The 21581-nt window shown below is 38.6% G+C and overlaps 1 protein-coding gene across 1 annotated transcript in view; it reads right to left on the bottom strand.

Moving 5' to 3' along the window:
- TENM3 (teneurin transmembrane protein 3) overlaps positions 1–21581 on the bottom strand; it is a 334852-nt gene that overhangs the window by 107638 nt on the left and 205633 nt on the right. The window contains exon 5 of the mRNA XM_067297935.1: positions 16153–16391. Within this exon, the coding sequence (XP_067154036.1) occupies positions 16153–16391 (239 nt within the window). The remainder of the gene's footprint in view (positions 1–16152; positions 16392–21581) is intronic.

Raw genomic sequence — 21581 nt, 5'->3', positions numbered from 1 at the left:
AGGATGAAGACTTTCTTCCATCTTTGGGATGAGGATGTAAGAGTTTAATCCTCCTCTTCTCTATTTCTGAAGAATTTTTTCTAGCATGTGTAGAGAAATGATATATCCACTTCTTTTTACAAAGAATTTAATATATGAAGAAAATTAAATGGGGAATATAGTTCACATTTGTCAGCTACTATTTTCACCCCAAATCTAATGTAAGGCAGTTTCTGATTTTGGACTGGATGTTGGCTGTCATGTCTCGTTTATTCCCATTCAGCCTGTCATTTTTAGGTGTTAAATAATGACAATGAAGACAACAGACCCTTCCTAGAATAACTGGTTCTGAGTCTTTAATTAGGCTGTCAAACAGATGAGGGTACTAACAGTGGAGCAACTTGCAGTACTGGCACAGCCTTAATGGCTGCAGGGACTTGCTGGGAGTGCCATTCGGCTCTAACTAGGAGGCTCACAGCTTGTGATGGTTGTGGTCACAGACCACAACAATTCAATCTGCATAATCCACAGCTGCAAGAAAGGATGAATTCTCCAGGGACGGAAGCAAAGATGGGTTGTCACAATTCCAAATGTGCCCACAAACCCTAACAAAAGCCTCCTTTTACTTGTATCAAGACTGCCAAGATTGCTCCCATCAGGGAGCAGGATGACTTTTTAAGCAGAGAAGATGATGATGATACCTTGTACCTATTCTGATGTTTCGGTCCACATCTCTGTTCTGGGAAGCAGTCTTGAGCTACCAACAGACAGATATGCTTCACTTGCTGGAGTTACGATAACATTTTACCTTGGTACTGATGGAGTGGTTTAAGGCAGTATTTGCACTGCCACTGGCCAGGTTACCAGTCTCATAGCCAGCCTTCAGAGCGCAATGGTAGTTTTGATGGTGAGGACTCTGTTCGCTCTAGCAGGGCGGGAAGGAGAGGCACGAGGACGGAAGCTCCTTTGGGATTGGTGCTGTTCTCTGCATGAACACACCACCGATGTCCAGGCTGGTTGGTATGGCTGGATTCCCCAGAGCAAATCTCAGAGAATATGGGCAGTAGCCAAACTAAGCAGTTCTGCACCTTTTTCTCCCTTTATATTCCTGCAAAGCAGCACAGGGCATATATGCCAAATGGACTGGCCTATTCAAAAGTTTCAAAGCTCAGATGGAAGAGGTGCATTTATACCTACAGTAGCATCAACATTGACACAGAAACGCTATAATTTGTTACAGGCTATCAAGTAATCTTACCATCTGCCGCCACTCACTTCACTGCAGGCTTTCTGAGCCACCCGAAACTACTTTTTCAAAGTTGGTTGATCTTACCTTTCATTCTCTCTGCAATGAAGGTCTAGGTATTTTAGTTTTTAATCAGACTAGAAGTTCTTCCTTTCCACTCAGTAAATAAAATAGCAACTAAGTATACATTCATCACACTTAAAAAAATATTGTATCTAGTTCACACTTTTTAAAACATTTTACAATAATCTGCTTCAGGAAAAATAAGTTGCAGCTTATTAGGCCCTTTCATTCTTTTAACACTGCCAGCCCATTTATCTTATATGCTCATTTCTCAAGCTAATATTTCTGTACTTTATGCATTCTCTTTGAAAGAAAGTTGTTCTTGAGCAAATACACTATATTATCACTTCAAAACCTTCTTCAAGACTTTTTTCAGTAAGCCAAAAAGAAATCATTCCTTTTATTAGTAGGTGGTAAGAGAGACAGATAATTTATGTAACTATGTGACAGAACGAGAATTGTGAGAGTTAACAATTATCTGCTGCATGCTGCGGATAGTGCTTTCCCTTCACTATCTTGCTAACTGGTTGAAAGACCTCTTCTGCCAAAGTTAAGAGAGAATTGAGAAAGAACTCTTACAAAAGAATTGTAACAGAAAACCAATTTACGTAGCTGCGTCTCCACTCAGCAAATCCTGGGCTTGACTGTTTTTGTCTCCTTATACACATAAATAGCAAGGGAATGGGGTAGCTAATAGAATAAATTAGGCAGACGTTAGCATCCTCCAGTGTCCAGAATGTAGCAGTCATCATGTTTATGGCAAGCCCTCTAAAGAAAACAAGGTTGGACACAGATGTGAGTATATATACAATGATGGGGTTGATTATTGGTATCAGAAAGAAAGGAAGAACATTTTTTCTTTTGTAGGAAAGAGCAGCAAATGCAGTGAGAAAGAAAAATGGAGAAGCCTGTTTATTGTTCAGGGCAACACTTCAGTGGCCTCTCCATCATAACTCAGCAGGATCAACCCCATCTTGTTTTGAAGTACTGTAAGTGACAAAAAGGTTCATATGAAAAACAAAGCGTATAGCAAATACCCTATTGGCTATGCAAGTGAAAGCACTAAACGTGCAGGTGATAATGATGAGCTTGCAAAACTGTATGCATATAAGAGAGGAGTTATTTTATAAAGTAGCCATACAGGAACAGGATAGGTAACCAGAGTATGAGCCTGAAATCTCCAAAGAAAATGTCTGTGTGGGTTAGAAGTATCAATAATTCAACAGCTGACATTCTGAATTTGGTAAATTTGGTTTTTGCAGCAAAAGAATTCTAAAAGTGATAGTGCATTTCAGAGGAACAGAAATTTCACAGAAATGAGGATCTTTTACATAGAAAGGAACAGAAACTTAGTTGCCTGTACTGGGAGATACACTTCCAATATGCCCCCAAACTCTTCTTATAATAATCACAGATGAAAAGCTAATAATAAGCAGCAAAAACGGAAGTACTGGGTATCTGCAAGTAGCAGCCTCAAGGTCTCTGGAGGTAAGGTCTATGGAGTATGTTCTACATAGAGGAACAACTTAACACAGTGGGGAAAGTTGGCAAGAGGAACCTAATGATGTTTGCTCCTTCCTTCTTTTCTCCCATACATTTTACAAGGAATGGTAATCAAGTCCTATTATTCGTGGAGATGTGCTTGAAGATCAGCTTCTTGCTAAGATACTGAACTCATCCTCCAAGACTGTTACTGCCATGAATTTCTGGGTGCTGGTACTTTCAAACTATGGTTTACAAAACTGCTTTCCTAGAATTAATAGCATAATATGTATGAGCACGTATACATAAGGTAAAGTGAGTATCATTTATATTTAAAGCCAATGCAAAAAGATTATAATTTAAACTAAGCAAATTGCAATTATTGCTCAATCTTGTTGAAGGATTATCTTCTAGTTCATCTCCCTGTTGGCAATACATTTTCAAATGAAATATTTGAACACTGAAGTGGTTTTCGAAATTATCTCCCACATATTTTTCTTGCAGCTATAATTAGAAGCTGAACCTATTATGTTCTGAAGGACCTGGAGTGGACCAGAAGATGTGCAAATCAACTGTCACTGATTTGCATTCACTTGCTCTTTTCTAAAATAATAGGATGCCTTAGATGCTGCTGCAGATCAAATAGTGAATTAAAAATAGCTAATTAAAATTTTAAATAAGTGAAATAAAGTTATAAAGACAAGTTTGTTATTTATTACTGCCTTTCTCAAATCAATAAAAAATCAGTTATTTCTAAATTAAAAACAACTTGAAAGTGCATGCTTCTCAGCCTCTTCAAAAGGTTAACCAACGGGAAGCATCATATGTTCACAGGAGTTTCTGAAGCTTTATTCTGAATATAAAGCATTTCAATATAGCATTACATGAAAACTTGGTGGTAGCTATCAAGATCCATATAGTAACTGAAAAAATGTCGTCTTTTTCCATTTATCCTGAATTGCTGAATGATTTCATTGATTTTACTGTTTCACCTGCAAAAAAAATCCAATCTTGATACTCTATTTCTCATTTTTACAGAACCTTTTAAATAAGAAATTTGCAAAAACATCATAAAAATTGTCTAGAGAAAATGCAGCAACAAAGATGTATCACATATCTATTACGGATCAACTTTTTTTGTTTGACCTCTAAGCAAAAATGCTTGTCATTAAAATACAGCTGCATTTGAAATATTAAGAAACATGTGTGATAGCCTCTATAACTATTTTTAGTGCATTCACCAAAAAATTGCATGTTTATCCCTCTGAAAACTTGTATAGCTAGATGTTTCATTTTAGTTGTCAAGCCAGCGACTTTTATATAACAATGGTCTAATTCTGTCAACAGCATTATGTGAAAACATTGAAAGCTCAACAGAGAATCCAGAATTCTTACAACAGAAACAACGATCATTACTCAACAGACATTTATAAATATGATGCATCTATTATGTCTTGTTTCACATTTGTCCATTTAGTCTGATTATCATCCAGTGTTCTCCGTTATGTAATAATCTTTAGTATTGGCTAAATAGTCTTTAGCATTATCCTGCTGAACATTGCTTATTTTTTTTCAGAGAATGCTGTTCACAGTTAACAAGATAGTGAAAGTCATTAAAGGTACAGAGATGATGGGGAAGCGCATATTACATTGCCAACTCCTTTGAAACAAGGGTTGCTTCCTCTCTTGTAGTTCGTACAAAGCCATGAAAAACATTCCATAAATTTGGTTTTTTTTTTAATAAAGTCAGAATCAAGGATTTCCTTGTTAAGTATTCTGAAAAAAAAAATACCCCTGATTTACACTTTCCAAGACTGGGTTAACACTGCAGGATAATTACTTCTCTGTACTCTATCAAACATTTCTTTACTCTCTTCCATCTCAATCTTTAACTCCTTCCCTTCCCCCCTACACTTATCTTCTGGAGAAGAGCTGAGGCTCAGGTTTGTGCTTATCTATTCTAGGTTGTTTTCCACAACTGCAATAACAGTCTTGCCCACAGCCACATCCTTTAAATTGCAGCCCTGATAAAACAGCAGTGTTAAGAAAAGAAATGTCAATGTATTGTCTCAGTATCCACTAGAAACATCTTACTTATGCAAGTGCATCAATGAAAGGGTGCAAATTTGGCCTTTTCACAGTTTAAAAGCCTTATTTTACTTATTACCAAAAAAAAAGAAAAAAGAAAAAAAAGAAATACATCTCTTGAGAGATATAATAATAATAATAATGAAATAGCCCTATATGATCATGGATAACCTATTTGCATGTTGATGGCAGAGAGAAGTGCAGTCTGATGAAAAGATTTAAGAACCAAAGGAAAAAGAAATGGGGTCCAATTAATGTGATGTTCAAAGGACACACTGAGCTGGGATTTTATAGTATATAGTGAAATACTTGGGCTGCATATTTCCATCTCATGACCGGCTAAAAAAGATCAAAGCTTTTTATATTTCATATTAAGAGTGACAGAATATTACAGCAAACATGCAATAAGGAGAAATGTAATAAGCTTTAATAAAAGATGATAATAAGGTTTGATAAGAACTTTTGGAATGTCACCAGATCTGCTATGTAAGATGAAAGCATCTGCATGTAGAGATTGTAGTGCGTTATTTGGAACCCCACAGAGCTAAACTGTGATTAGAACTACATATTTTTCCATAAATTAGCTTTTGTTTTGAATTTCCTGCTGAGATCATATGCAAGCTGATTGAATGTGCATGTCAATATATAGCTTTTCTAATCCTTTGCTGTTTGTTAGATTTCATGATATCACCATTTTAACAGCCCACTTGTATATCAAAGGTAGATGATTGAGGCCAAAACAAAATAAGCTATGACCTCTTTACAAAACCTCACAGTAATTTAGACGTACACTAGATAATAACCAGTCACCTACCAGAACTGCTTGTTTGTGTAGATGTACTCCACTGAGATTAATTTGCAAAAACATGCAGTTTCCATTTAATTGCGCATTAAAAACAGAATGGGCACACGCAGTTCGTCATCTCAGAGACTTTTTTACCTAACTCCACCTGACCTCAACACCTCCAATAAAAGCTCTTAAGCCATTAGCTATGGGCAAAGCTAACATTCCCATGAAAACCCCTGGTTCAAAAGTTTCAGGGTTTAAGTCAGCTCAGTAACTGCGATCACCCCCTTACTGAAACATCTCCGCCGCCCTCTATTTTTAGCCCAATGCCTCCTGGGGACCTCCCTGTATCACCAGGGATCAAGACTGGGTGAGCAGCTGTGGGGCTGGGCCAGAGACAGGAACAAGCAAGGGCCCGGGCGGGCCTGGCTACCAGGTGGAGCATCCTTCATTACACTGGCACTAATGGGTTTGACGCGTACTGGACAAACACACCGTGGCCGCAGTTCCTCCAGAGGCCTCACTGACACGAGACATGGCTTTTACAAAACTATTCCTGTGAGCAAAGATGCACTCTAAACACCTGAAAAATAATAATAATAAAAAGGAAACATAGCAAAATGTTTTATGAGTTATGAAAACAACATATGAGGTACAGACAACCACACTGTTAGTTGTTTTAAGGCCAGTGGTTTGTTGCTTGTAAGCCAATTTGTAAGACAGTTTGTATTTTTCTTAGAGTTATATAAGCCTTGAGAAAAGCAAGTTAAGATTGCAGTTCACACTTACTATTTTTTTTCAAAGTAAAATCAGCCACAACACTGAACTATAAAATTCTGCAGGTGATATTAAGAAGAGTCAGTCTTAGCTTTAAAGTAATAGTCACAGATAAAATTGATGGAGAAAATCAACTACTCTTGTTACCACATGAAAAGATACTGGATCAGTAATGAAGACATATTTTAAAATTATCATCCATTTTTCTCTGGTTGAATTAACAAGTAGAATTGTATCTCTACTTTCCTAACTTGTGGATGCCTGCACATCATCACTTCCACTGGAGATTACTGACTAAAAGGAGAAAGAGAAAAAACTTGTCAAAACCTTGAAAGTAAGTTAAAAGCCTAAAGACCAATTTTTTGGCAGCATGAAAAGATCTGGAATGAGTCAAATCAGAACCCACTGTCTAGCAAAAACGCCTCAATAAAAACTGGTGTGAAACTTGGCATTTCCAAAGACGAAAGAGATGAAGAACAGCAGATGAGTTTGGGACTTTCACAAGTGAGGATAAATTTATTGTACCAAGTTATTCTGTGTTACACCTTTTGAAATTCAAGTAAATCAGTGGTTAGCAAAGGGTGTTAACTCCATGCAGCTGGCTGTTGTTTTACAGTACAGTTTTTAATGAGTATTATTTAAATAATAATATTGCTCTTCCTGCACCATAGAAGTATTTATCATGAACAACCAATGGAAACCTGCATACCTGTCTCCTTACTTAAAGGCTAGTTGAGCTTGCTAACTTTTCAAATGGCTGATTTTCTTTCACAACACCTGAAAGAACTGTATTTCTCCTCCTAAAGAGTTATTAAAAGAGATGATTTTGTGTGATCCTATTTCATCACATTTAGGCAAAACCAAATGTTCTCGTTTGGTTGGTTGGTTTTACTATTGAGAAAAAGTGAGAATTTCAAATGCAATGGTCCATTTCATCTGTACAGTTGTAAAACATTTGCTTTCCCCAAAATATAAAATTACAAATGCTGTTATAGGAGGTGATTTGTAAGAGATAGCATTTCTTTTTCTTTTCATGAACGAAGTCTTCTCAAATGGTATCCATGTATCTCCTATTTAAAGGTTCCTGTCCTCTTCCGAAGACCCCTAAATTTCATCCATAATTAATCACTGCAGTGGGGGAATTAGCCTGTATGAGAACCACATGTACTTGCAATCTCATTTATAAGTGTAACATAAAATGATATTGTTCACAGCAAGTTTGGACGCATGTATTTGACCTTTTTATTCTAAAGTGCTCGTTTATGGAGAGGTTTTAAAAAATCTCATCCGAATTAGACATTTTTAACAGCACCTGAAGCACTTCAAAACAGATCAAGCAGTTTGCTTCATAAAAAATATGCAATTTATACACAAAACTACCATTTTAATACATGCACTATAATTCTTTCTTCACGGGTGCAAATCAGAAATTAATGTAAACTACCAGCAAAGAAGAGAAGACTGTAATCCCAGGTCCACAAACAACTTAAACCATCTGTGTCATTTCATCTCTGCTTTACAAGTCTCTTAAATGTAAGCTTAAATTTGAAGTACTACATATGCTTACGTACTACTAAAATACAGTGTATGTTTACCTCCAGCGATAAAATAGGAACTACATCTCTTAACTACATGCGGCTTGCTATTTATCCAAAAAAGTAGCTAGACCTGTGGGTCTGCCAGAAGAAGTGCAGAAGGGCCCCCCTGTCTACATGAGGGGCTTGCAGACATTTCAGTATTCCTGAAAACACTCTCCAGACCTCAAAAAGCCATCATATTGCATCACAGTCTGCTGGCCGACTGACACAACGTGGGACCTGCTGACAGTGACATCGTCACGTTGCAGTTTACCACTCCACCTGTCATACTGCCAGGATTACTGAGTTTCAATTTGCTCCACTGGGCAAAAGCAGAAAGGTGACAGGACTATTGCCAAAAACCTTGTGATAAATCTCAATTTGAATACAAGCCTTTCTCAGAGCAGAGGTGTGTATGCTCCTTGATGGATTAACTTTTTTAATCCCTTGAAATCTTGTCAGGTCTCTTTTAACCTTCTGACTGCCAATTACATGTTCCTACATCCTTCTGTGTAAGGATTATCTTTCTCAATGAACATTTTACTCTCAGTGCCACTGACAATAATAGCACGTTACATCCACAACGCCAATCAAATATTAATACTGTGCGTTGCTGAAATAGTAAATACTGTATTATGCTTTGCACTTAGTTTGAAACACAGTAACAAGATCTTTGCTCAAAAAACATCAGCTAAAAGGCATTACCCATAATGGCATTCTTGCTAGAGACAAAAAAGTATTATTTAATGTTTGCACTTCAAGATATGTTTTAGCACAATTAAGTGAAAGATGTTAAAAATATTTTATCCTAGAATGACAAATACTCAACCCAATAAAGTAGTAAAGCATACCAAATTCATTTTCTAATTAGTCATTCTCTCTAGGTCTCCCAATTTTGAAAGAAAGAATGTGGTAATATACAGTATAGGAAATCATTTCACACCAAGGACCCACAACCAGCTCTTAAGCAATGTCTCCTCTAAATGTTATTCTGCCTATGTGAACCTCATATAGATAACCAAAAGTCAAGGCTAAGGTATGCCAAGGAAAATACATTTATTTAGTGCTAGACATGGCTGAAAATCACTACAATGCAGAAAGTCATGGAAAAACTACCTGTAATATCAAGCTTCATGTTAAAGCCTAACAATGGTGCGGACAGTCACGTTGAAGCCTGAATATTGCCACTGTCAGAAAGGACTGGAAGAAAATTTCCTGAGCTGACATTTGTAAGGCATGGTCCACAGATACCACATGTCTGGCTTGCTTAATTACATTTTTGGAGACTACGAAGTACTGAAATGGGACTAGTACTAGTGGTACTTCAGGCTTTGGAGACTTTTCTAAGGTCCACTGAGGATGCTAAAATCCTTTAGAAATTTCAGAGGGTGGTTTCTACCTACTAAATAATTGTATTCTGGTGCATTCCCCAGGTATAGGGGGTTTATGGCATAGAAACGCACACTGCAGGCCCTAGGTAAGAGGTTACAAACTCTTTGGTCCTACCTGGTATTTATCCTGGGGATCTACCAGACACCCATCTTGCACAGAAACAAGACATCGCTACATAGCTCATCCACAGCTTCTTACTTTGACAGGCAGCAGCTTCCAACTTCCTCCAAGTTTGAACTGAAACTGAAAACCTCTAATTTGGGAAAGGAAAAGATGATGCAGAAAACTATCCCAAAGCCTTCCTTAAAAAACCTGAAAGATCTTTAAGATGAGAAGCTGACCACAACACTGCAAGCACTGATGTAATTTCTACACTTTTGGAGGCGTGCGCTGCCTTCACGGCTCCAGATGCATGCTTATGCAAAAACATGAGAAACTCATGTGGCTCTCCTAAGTACTTGGTGCAACCGCAAAATACTAAGAAGCTGTGCTTTTATATCTGAAAGGCACTCTCAGAAAGGTCCCTTCATGGAAAAGAAGTCTCCCTGATGTAGATTTTTGGTGGGAGTTTGAATATATTGTAATATATGGATTTGGTAAACTGTAAAACCTCATAGCACTTTCTGCAAGTTGTCATAACAGACCATGAGGAAAGGCAAAATGTTTCTGATACATTTTTTTTAGAATCAATGATATACACAGGTATTAGTCTACCTCAACACATCTAATATGATGGGATGAGAAATGGGCTGAGAGCATAAACCTGGCAAACTCTAAAAATCTGCTGTATATGTGCAGGCAGAGAACATATTTCCAACCCACGCACCTCAGCGCAACTCTAGTCATTCCTTAGGTTTCAGCAAAACCTGGGGAAGCACACAGAAATGGGCATTTCCATGCTGGAAACATAAAAGTTCTTGATAAACTTTTCAGTGACAATAGCATTAAAATACTCAAAATTAAATGCAGATCAAAAAGAAGAAGAGCTTCTATAACCACATAATGAAAGTAAAGGTGATTAATGGCAACTAAACTATATTCTCCCTCATGGCTGTTAACAGGTATTGTAATAAAACTCCATTTAAATGGCATTATTAATTAGGTTGTTTTCCTCATTCCTGGCAGTAATTGAGCTTTATGAACAGCAGAATAATGTTAACTTGGCATTGCAATCAAAGAGGCATATTATATTGTTCCTTATTGATAAAGTAAAATAGATTGCTTTTGATTAAAGGTATACTTTAGCCATTGCTTTCACAAAAATGCAGTTACATAACTTTCATTATTTTAAGTCCTTTACTTTTGGGGAGGGGGGTTCTGCCCTACTATGATTTCTGTCATTGAGTCCAGCAGGAAAGGCATCTGGCACTCTGCAATCTGTGACTTGGTGTGATGCCAGCAGCTGTCACACCAAATACTGAGTAACGTGGAAGAACAACAGACAAAATCAGAAACAGCACTGGAGAGTTGAAAAGCTAGCCACTGTTAATGTAGAGAAAGAGACAATTTTCTAAAGATTCATTAAAACTCACCTGCAGGCACCTCCCTCCTCTTCGGTCTCTACCTTGGAACCTCATGTTGCTCTGCTCTTAATCTCAACAAGTTTCTCTCCCTCACACTCCACAGAGAGCTGCCCCATGCAAGTTTAATAAAGTATCAAATACGTTTTCAGCTTAAATATTTTGAGATAATGATAAAACAATAAATTTTCAGATGGGCAAAAAGCACAAATGCACACTATAATAATCCCCAAATAAGCACAATGTACCTATATCTACTCAAATGTGGAAATATGAATTATCTGTGGATATCAAACACAGCTTTCAGATCTTGTATCTCTCGTCCATTCCCATCTCATTTGCAGTTTGCATTATGACTGTGTGGTCATCCCTACGTCATGACAGAATAGCAGCTTTACTGATCAGACAGAAATGTATTTTCTACCATCGCTGATAGAGTAAAATATAAATTTTCCCAGGAGATGTTTCAGTTGTTAAGTCCAAATGTTAGCCTTTTTTTCTGTTCCAAATGGATTTACTTAACTTTTCATAGGAGCAATAGGGATAAAAAAGTCTTGTATATTTGCTGGCCTTTTAAATTAAATAAAATTCAAATGTTTTTATAGAGATGTCTTTATGTTACGATGGATATTTAAATGTTTGCTTTATCGTAAAGAATAATTGCCTAGCATATATTCTTCTGACATTGGCTACAGAGCTAAGGCTAATGCAATAATCAATTTCAAGGCACACAGAGGTTAAAATGCTCATAAAATGCAAATAGGCCTGGAAGTATGACAGATTGCTGTTAAGAAGTCAGAACAGCAGAGAAGGTGGACTGAACAGGTCAAGTTTCGCCACATATTCAAACAATGTTTTATGTTAATAGAAACCTCTTTACTAGACACAGGACAATATTCATGACAGATACATGCAATCTTTGAGCGTGCAGCTCTTCAAGCCCACTTGATTAAATCTGGTATTGTGCAATTCCAGCACTGACTGAGGAAAACTGCTGGCCAGTGTGGTCCCATACACAGTGAAAATGGCACTATGGCCCTGACATCTTGTATTGACTCAGGCATTGTTAAACCAATGCCATTGACGATGGACAAGCAGTTGCCAAAGCAATTATTGAGCCAGAAAGAGGGGCCCTGATGTCCCCAAATTCTCATTAATTTCACCCTGTTGTTGAATCCACACTAGATAAGAAATAATTTGGGGGTGGTATTGATTGCTCCTATAATGTAACTGGTCAAAGCCTTGCTGTGCAACGACATATATTGAAAGCGATTCCTCCTGACTGATGTGGTTCTCTACAATTGAACTGTGGGTTTTTCTGTTTACTTAAAAAAAACCCAAAACCCCCCTGAAATGACAAACAACTCTCTCCCTGTAATAAAAAGGAAGAGAAGATCCCCAAAGGTGGGAACTGACAAGTTTGAGGTTATGTATGAAACTTTGATATGATCCCCAGTTTCACCCAGGAGTTGCTCTACCAACTTTTGCTTCATTCATTCACTGTAAATGATGGATGCTGAATGAGGCCATGAGACACAGGGAGAAACAGTACAAAGTCCTGTTATGTTTTGTCTTGCACACTGTAAAGCTGGACTCCATTTTTGGCTCTTACACAGACTCCCTGTACAAAGTTTGGGTAAAACTATTAATGTGTATACAGAAAGAGGTCAAACTAAGGCAACTTCATACTTCTTACACTTTCATGGCTTAAATTTAATACTGTTCTTCCTTGTTTTCCAAATAGGGAAAAAGAAAAGGCTTTTTTCTAAAAAGGATTCTAAAAATGTTCATGTTAAGAATAAATTTGTCTTCTTTTTCCTTGGCTGAAAATCTGATTATGGATAGCAGTTAACCAAATAAACTGCTAAAAGAAATTTCAGTGTAATCTCAATCCAAAAGCTAAGCAATGCATATTCTTTATTTTCCCTCTCTTTAACCCACTATTCCAGAGAGTTGTTCTTTGAATCCTTTACTCCAAACTAGAGCCATTTCTTAGTTCCAGTCTCCTATATGTTGCTCCTTTTCCCCTTTGCTACACTATCTTTTGCTGTGGCACTTCGTATTTGCACGTTTCTGTTACTTAACTTGCTGTTTCTCAATCACTTACAGTAGATAACCTTTAACCAGAAGGTCAACATTTTCCAAAAACTCACTTTTATTTTCTCTAAAAGTTAACAAGTCTCATTGCAAGAAGAGGTAAACTTAAACATTTTGTACATTTCAAAAGGTTGAGAGAGACTACCAGAGCTTGAAAAGCAAGAATATGCGGGGTGGGGAAAAGTGAGACTTTTTTCCTTTAGACTAAAATAACATTTTCAATGCCTTGTGACCCCCAAGACTGCATTAAGTGGCTTTACACTGGTGTGCCTGTGAAATGCTGGTCTCTACCCATGCTGACATTGTCTGCTCTCACCTCCTTTTTGTAGTCTTTGTAATCCTAAGAGTCTTTCCTGTCCCGGTGATGGAAGGAGTGCAAGGCAGAGCCGTTCCCCTGCTCCGGCTGGCCTAACTGCCGGAGCAGTAATTGCCGGAGCCGCTCGACACAGGCAGACACCAAGTCCAGCAAACTGTCTCTTCTGCCTTATGGTGTTTGAGCAGAGGTAGCGGGATCTATTTTTCTCTACCCCACATCCCCCACAACTAAAATAAGCCTGGGCATGACATGTTCATCTCTCTCCCTTTCAGAGAGGCACCCAATTACAGGGCTGTTCACAGGGCAAGCGCTCCTACAATTTCTTCAATTTGCAGTTGCCACAGTCAGGCAGTGGACATCACACATCAGCCCGACTATGCTCCTTAGCAATATGTACTGGCAGATTTTGCAGCAAGGGCTGTGGCATTTTAGTGGTCATGGCAATGTCTCCCTGTGAAGTTACAAACATGTCCTGAACTGCCTTTACAGATGTGACGTGCCACCTCAGCTTCTGCAAACCTTAGCAGACAGGCCAGATTGCTGTGCTACAAGTCCGCCACACAATGCTAGAGGTCATGCAACGCCCCAGTCTTTTCCAACTTTTTATGTTATGAGCAACTTCCTACTCAGTCATTTTTCCCTCTCATACCTATGTTATGAAATGGTTAACTGGAATGAAGGGCTGTTTCCATCTTATATTAATAATTTCCACTGATTTATACTTGGATGGCCTATTAAATGGAGAGTATTTCTGATATTACGTCTGCAGAGATGGGAAAACCACATATATGAATGAGTGTAATCCATTCATGATTTTACGGACCTGAAGTTCTCTAGAGAGCATCTCTGAGTGCTGGATTTTACATTTAGATTGCTGAGTTAGCTGAAATATGTGTAATATCACCAGTAGGCAAAGAGCTCCCTATTGGCTACGGGCAGAGGAAGGCCCTTGTGCACTGTTTATTTCAGCAAGTATGTGAGCTGGCGTGCGCCCATGAAATGTTGTACAGCTATACTCGTTTTTTTACAGAGTATGTGAATAAATGATGTGTGGAGCTGAAACTCTCACTCACTGGAAAGCTCGGTTCGTTTTCTCAAATACACGAATAGAGGCGCATTAGACATGCTTATATTTCTTAATGTGCCTGTGGGAGAAATAATCCGGTACAGCTATCTTCTTGTGCCCCTCAGATTCATAAGTAATCCGGCTCTTTGGGGCTAGGAAAGTGTAGAGCTCAGCTCAGAATCAAGTCTTCAATATTTTACTGTTTATACAGCTATTTTTCCTCATTCTTGACAGTGATACTTCATACTGAATTCCTCCTTTCATATTTATTTATTTATGTATTTATTTAGTAGTATATGTTTGATTGTAATGACTGTAAGAGGCAATGTTGTGGAGGCTGAGCACAGTTAATGGGTTTTATAAATGGGACTCTTTCAATCCCACAAAAAAAAAAAAATCAGTGTCAAAGCTTAACTCTAAACCACACCTTTATACCCCTGTGCACACTCACTCAAAATAACAAAAAATCCTGGGCACGAAATGGTGTGGACCATGACAGCGATCTGTACATCTGTATAGGGGCCTCTTGCTCTTAGGGCTGGCAGCGGAGGTGGAAAGGGTGCTCTGCTCCACCACAGGGGAGAGGAATTTCTGCAGTTACTCAGCAACCCAATTTCTTGCATTGTTCGCAGTAGCTTCAGCCCAGGAAGAACTACTTCAAAGGCTTTACACAGCTTATGCTATGCCTTGGACTGAAACGTAACAAGCCTGTTTCAACAAAGGCAATGAAGATTTAAGGATCATAAGGCCTTCTAGGCTTTATTATTAATTTACACTGATTTAAAAAAGAGGGAGAGAAGAAGAGATTGACTCCCCCCTTTCTATTTTCTTTCCTTGTTTAAGACTCTGGATCTGAGTGTAACTAATGGCTCTCAGAAATCAGACTCATATACTTATTCTTCAACAATTGTGGTGATTTAAACTTCTAATTAACAAATCAGTTAAAAAGAAAGTCTTTGAAGATCATTTTCTGACTCACAGGTGGCAATATCTGTAATCTGGACAAAGCCACAGAAGAAGCTGGAAGTACATTAAGAGCCTGCTCTGTTCCCTTATTAAAGTCAATTAACTTTCTTCTCACAGACAAGCACTGCCCCCATTAATAGCCTAATTTGATAGCAAACGTTTATGAAATTAAATAATTAAAGTGATAAAGAAATAAAGCAAATCATATAAAATGAAAATCAGGAAAGGGAATTTAACAAATAAAGGGAAAAATTAAAAGTAAACAACCCATCAGAGAGGAAAAATTCTCCTTCTTCTCTGCATGTTGTCCTTTTGAACAATTATTTTCCTTACCTTGCAATCAAAAGTCTCTAGCTCCACACACAAACACACACAAACACAAAATCTGATGATATAATAAGTGAAAGTTAGCATTCCTAGATAGCGTATTAGTTATATTTCAAGCAAAACAGAAGAAAAAGGTTCCATGGCTATGCTGCAAGTTACATTAGTGTTATGGAATTTTACCGCTTGCATTTTATATATACTTTTAAAAGGACTAGACACCACATAGCTTAACTGCAGTTCAAATACTTCTTTGAAGCTACCTCACTTGCTATCATGCTGCAAAATGCTTGCAAAGTATTCAAATTTTCTCTTCCCTCTAAAGAACTGGAGTTCTAATTAAATCACTGTTGTGGTTTATACTGTTACAAAAAGATTTGTTATAAATGAACACTTATATGGCACAGTCCATATATAATCCACCAGACATCCCTATTTATGGTAACAATTATCATAAAAAAGTGGAACTCACCTATAAAGTAGGATAGTAGTATTGCCAGCAGCACTGAGACCCCTACAGCACAGAGGGCAGTACATTTCCAGCTACAGTACTTCGAAGACTTCTTGAATTTAAAAGCACTTCTGGACAGAGTGTTCCTAGGTAGTGGCCGAGTAGGAGGTGAATAAACCGAGCCGGATGCCATTGTGTACCCTGGTGTTGCAGTACTGAACAGCGGTGTGGTCCCTGTTCCTGTTTTGAATAGGAAATGCCTGCGGAAGAAAGAGCGTATAGTAAAGTACAAACATAAATAAAGCTGTAGCACAGGCAGTCATACCTTTTTAGTTTAAGTGTTGTCTATATTTCAAATATCTAACAACATCAAATCTACAAAGGGTCATAAAAGCAATGCATGTCACAACACTCGTGCATAAAAATGGCACTTTCACTTTAAAAAGGACCCCCCAAACCCCTCAGTGATACACTGGTACCCAGAGAGGAAACAGAACTATCCTAAATACAGTGTGGTAGAGAGGAGGTCCCGCAGAGTTTATTCGACAAGTACAGACAGCTTTCTGCTGTTGTTTATTTTTGTTGGCTTCTGCTACAGACTACAGGGAACTCCATTAAAAAGTCAATATTATGCAATGTTACCATAGCCCACACCACTTATTACAGTTTCCCTGGTTTAAGTACAAAGAAAAGAGCAATCTCTCAGATATAAACTTTTGGCAATTTTGCTAAAATTGGTCAGTTAAAAGATTTTTTGTATCCTAAATACCCAATTGAGTAATTCGTATCTCCTCACACATAATCTTACCCTAGCGAGATCCGATTACAGACACAGCAGCTCGTTAGAGTCTTGGAATTACTCTACAGAAGCGTGTTTAGTGGGTGCCCAGAGAGACCACTGCCACAAGCAGAGATGAAAAGTAAAGCCAGATTTAAGACACTCTCAGTGAGTTACCGATAAGCTTAATTCTGTTAAATTAACATTTCTGAAGGTAACATCATCCCCCGACTTTGTCTACAGTAGAAGAGTCCTTCCATTTTAGTTCATGCTAGCACGATTATTTTGGAAGAGCCTCCAACAGGAGCCATGGCACGTACTGCCTGGAGTTCTGCTCTGGCTGCCCATGCGCAGCTCTGCGAACGATGCAGACAACACCGGCCCACCATCTTTGCACTGGGGCTTTCTGCACATTCCCTCCAGCTTGCTACACCGGCAAAACTCCACGGTATAAGGCTTGGCCTTCACGAGGCTTTGAGACACAAATACGCAAGAACTAAGAATAGTAGGAAAGAGCACTGTGGGGCATGCTGAACTTACCCCAGCTACAGACAGCTACGGAGGTGTCTGCATTTTAGAAGAGGCAAGAGAGTCTCATGAGTTCCTGATACGCGTGTCCTCTTGGAGCCAAGCGAGGGCCTGCCCACACTGCGTTTGCCTATCGCGCACCGCACATGATGCACAGCCCGGGTCAGCGGATCTAGGGCCAGATGCCCTGTGGCTGCACCATGCTCGCCGAGGTGCTGCGCAGCTGGCGGGGCTCTCCGCCGCCAGCACCCGTGCTCGGAGCCATGCATAATAATGCACCCAGCTCGAACAGGAGAGCAGCTTTGGCGGAAGCGCGCTGTACACGCGCTGGAAATTACTCTGCCCCGCTACAGCCTGAGAGGAATAGCAACAGCTGATCGGCAAGGAGATCTGCTATTCACAGGTGGCTTTGCCATCGGAGATTAATAGACAAATTAGAACATCTTGGTGTAAGCACTCTCCTTTGCATCGCAAACATGAGCCCAGGAAATATGCTGCACAGATTACTTTCATTTCTGAACAATATTAAATTTGCTGGCAGTAGCAACAGACGGATATACACTAGACGTACTGATGCACAACAGCACATCCCAGTTTTTCTGAGCATCTGAGCGCAGAGGATTATCAATGATTTCAAAAGACAATGCCCTTGTGGTTTAAATCCCCTCTAAGAAGGTACTTCATTAAAAGTTGTGACATTTTCTATGTAGCAAACACCAAAATAATAATAACTAGCCCTGTGTCAAAAATTGTGCTTTACCTTAGAACACCACTACTATGATTTCAGCGACTCAAAAAAGCATGTAGCTTCATTGAGTTGTGTTAAAGCATCTTATCCACTTGACCTTTACTGCCCTTCCATTTGTGGCTACACGTGGTGAATGGGGTCTCCAGGTACCTTTCACAAACAATATCCACACGGATCCCAAAATAATGACAAACACAAAGAAGGCTTGTTTCCTTTCTGTGTAACACGCATTGTTTTGGGGAAGTGAAGGAAAGCCATACAGTGGGTATGATAACACTCCTCCTAAAAAACAGCTTTCATGTTAAAAATAAGAAGCTGCCTGACCAGTCTGTGATTTTAACATCCTCCTGTTCCTGGTGCTAGGCTCAATAGACTAAACACGGAAACGCGCATTATATGAGCACTTGACCATAACTCCATATAGTCTAAGCTTTAACAAAATAATGCAACAAAACAGGCAGCCTCTGATCTTTTTTTTCCCTCCTCTGAGGAGGAGAGAGCTGAGATGTTGGCTTTGGTACAGTGCAGCCTACTAGAGACTGTAATCCATATTCTAATTGCCTTTGAGGAGTTAATCCCATAGATAAACTCGGGAGATGGCCGTGTATCTGTGGTGGTGTGAGCTGTCATAGCTCTAACAGTACACCTCAGGCATCAAGGCAATGAAAGAAAATTGTAACTTTTATATGTGAATTCAGCGGTGTGAAGTCTTAGGCAGCACACAGTGCGACTCCTCACTTCCAGCTATTCTTCCTCTGGTTTGAATCACATTAATACAAGGCCAGAGCGGTCACGCAGGCTGGCTGGAGGACATTGGGGGGAAAAAAATTCCAGAATGGGTATATGGGTGTAATGACAAAAACCCCAGACTGGAATCGTGCTCTGAGTTAAGAAAATTTGCCTGGATGTCTCTACCTCTAATGAGGAGAGCTACTAATAAAGTTGTCAGAGACTCTCCTGCTACATTAACTCCTAGTGATGAGTATTTAAAGGGTAACACTATCTGGCTTCCACATCTTATCTGCCTCGCTGAGCCGAGCCAAGCGGCATCCCTGTGAGACGCTCGGAAGGATACGGTATCTGACAACAAATCCGGGCTGCTTCCAGATAATGCAGAAATCCTTATGCTCTTGAAATATAATCTATCCACAAATGATTTTAATTACCTGTATAGCCATCTATCTAGTCTTTCCATACCATGGTACTTGAGTAGCTAATTTCTAAAGCCTAAGCTGTTTGCACTACTTGACCAGCCACTGACTTCCAGCCATTACAGTGTTTCATCTCATAGAAAGCCTCCAGCATTTGCTAGAATTGCATGCAAGGAAGCATTTTAAAAATTTTATTAAAGTTTTAGACCACAAAATTCCAGCAAACCATGCTATTATTTTATAAGACAAGCTATTGCTGTTTATTAAATAACTCAATCCACTTTTTAAAGCAAATAATCTTCTACTTTTATGTTTATTCAATACATATTTCTGTCTGCTTATTAAATATATATTTCTATTAAAAAGCGCAGCTAAATCTTAACATTTTAGGGGAGGAGAATTTAGAAGCTAACAGTTCTAAACAACAGACTGGTCACAACTCACCATATTTAAAATATAAAGTTATGTCATAAAAACTAACTCTTGGACACAAAGACAGCTGGGAAGTTCCCTTATTTCACAAATGGCAGGAGGCATTGTACTTAGTTTCCTCTCTTAAAAGATAAGACAAGAATACAGCATCAAAAACCTCAAGGATGTCAAGTCAGAAAACACACGCATATGAATAAAGATAAAATAAAAATAATCCAGCTTTTAGTTTAACTCAGCACTGTCTGAGCACCAAGTGGTGGTGTGCACCTGCTGACATGCAGACGTATTTTTTCCTCCTCAAGCAGAGGTGGGAAGAATTCACTCCAAATAAGATTTTATCTGTGCTGCTACTTCCTCTGTGGAAAATAAAATTGAAGTAACCTCTACTAAACTCAGTAAATGGGAAAGCAGGGTGGGGAAAAAAGTTATATAAAAAAATCAGGAGTTGGGCAGAAAGATTAAGTTAACTGGAAACAGAGTCTTTTGAGAAATGGAGATAGATTACAAAAACATTCAAGGACAGCCAGGCTCAGACCACAAACTCAAATACTTCTGATACGAGCTAGCCAGGTGTCCAGCAAGAGAAATGTGATTTAGAATACCTTTCTTGAGGAAAATATCTGTGACAAAAACTTTTGACTGCAGTTTAGAAGAAACTGGATACTGTGCATTAATGAACTCAACATAAACACAGATTTTGATCTAATTCCTGGCTCTGGAATGAACTCCAGACTGCTAGAAGCAGAGATTATATTAATAAATTATCACACACACACAAAAAAGACTCCCATATTACTTTAAAACATAATGGTCTCAAATTTTGTAGAATTATTGAATAATTTTAATGTTCATACTATAATTTTTATGTTAGGTATATGACATTTTTTAGCTGATACTGGCATTACTTCAGTTTGTATAAGACTCACTGTGATCTGTAGCTATGATTTCTCTGGTTTTAGGCATCATCTATGGAATACTTTGCATATAGTTGGAGGACATGTGAAAGACCCTACTTTACCATTTCCAGCAACTTCCTTGGCAGCATTTTAGTTTTGTATTAGAATATTTCATACAGCACAAGCATACATACAGAGGGCAAAATACCACAGTAAATATGTCACAACATACCAAGACTTACACAGGACTCCATTACAAAACTCTTACTAAATGAGGAACTGCGAATAAGGCCCAGCAAAATTCAATTAAACCTCTCACAGTATGTCAGAATATACATCATGCTGTATCACCTTGCCAATGAGATATAAAGGCAGCTATTGTTATTTTGTGCTATGTTATTATTTATGACAGTGACGAGAAACTGCTGTCACAGAGTAGAAGTTAATACTGCTAGGCCTTAGGCATACACAACGACAAGGCAGTCCTCCTGTTAAGAGCTACAATACCATCTATCCAGAATAAAAATTTATTTATAATATATAAAAAACCACAAACTCCTCCCTCCCAAATCCTTGAATCTCATGTACTGTTGTGTACTACTAGCACCTGAAGAATCTGGAGTCCAATCAATCATATTTCTGAAAGAAGAGACTCCGCTATGATAAGTAAGAAACGTCATGGTCCTGATGCACACAGGATGCGAGAACAGGCTGAGGTTTTTGCAGTATTGTCTCCTATACTCTCCTAAATGTAGCACCGTTTTGCCAGTTATGAGTTCCACCATCTACATGATGATGTTGACTGAGATGTAGCTTTTCAGGTCATTACAGACCACAGCAAGGAAGAACAACTACAATGCTCAGAAGATTGTGATACAAAAGGCAGTTAACATTAGAAATTACTTTTGACCTGGAAT

Source organism: Apteryx mantelli, chromosome 5, assembly GCF_036417845.1.
Source record: "Apteryx mantelli isolate bAptMan1 chromosome 5, bAptMan1.hap1, whole genome shotgun sequence".
Lineage (NCBI taxonomy): Eukaryota > Metazoa > Chordata > Aves > Apterygiformes > Apterygidae > Apteryx > Apteryx mantelli.
The sequence above is the reverse complement of the archived record's forward strand: the minus strand, read 5'-3'. Positions and strand labels throughout refer to the sequence as shown.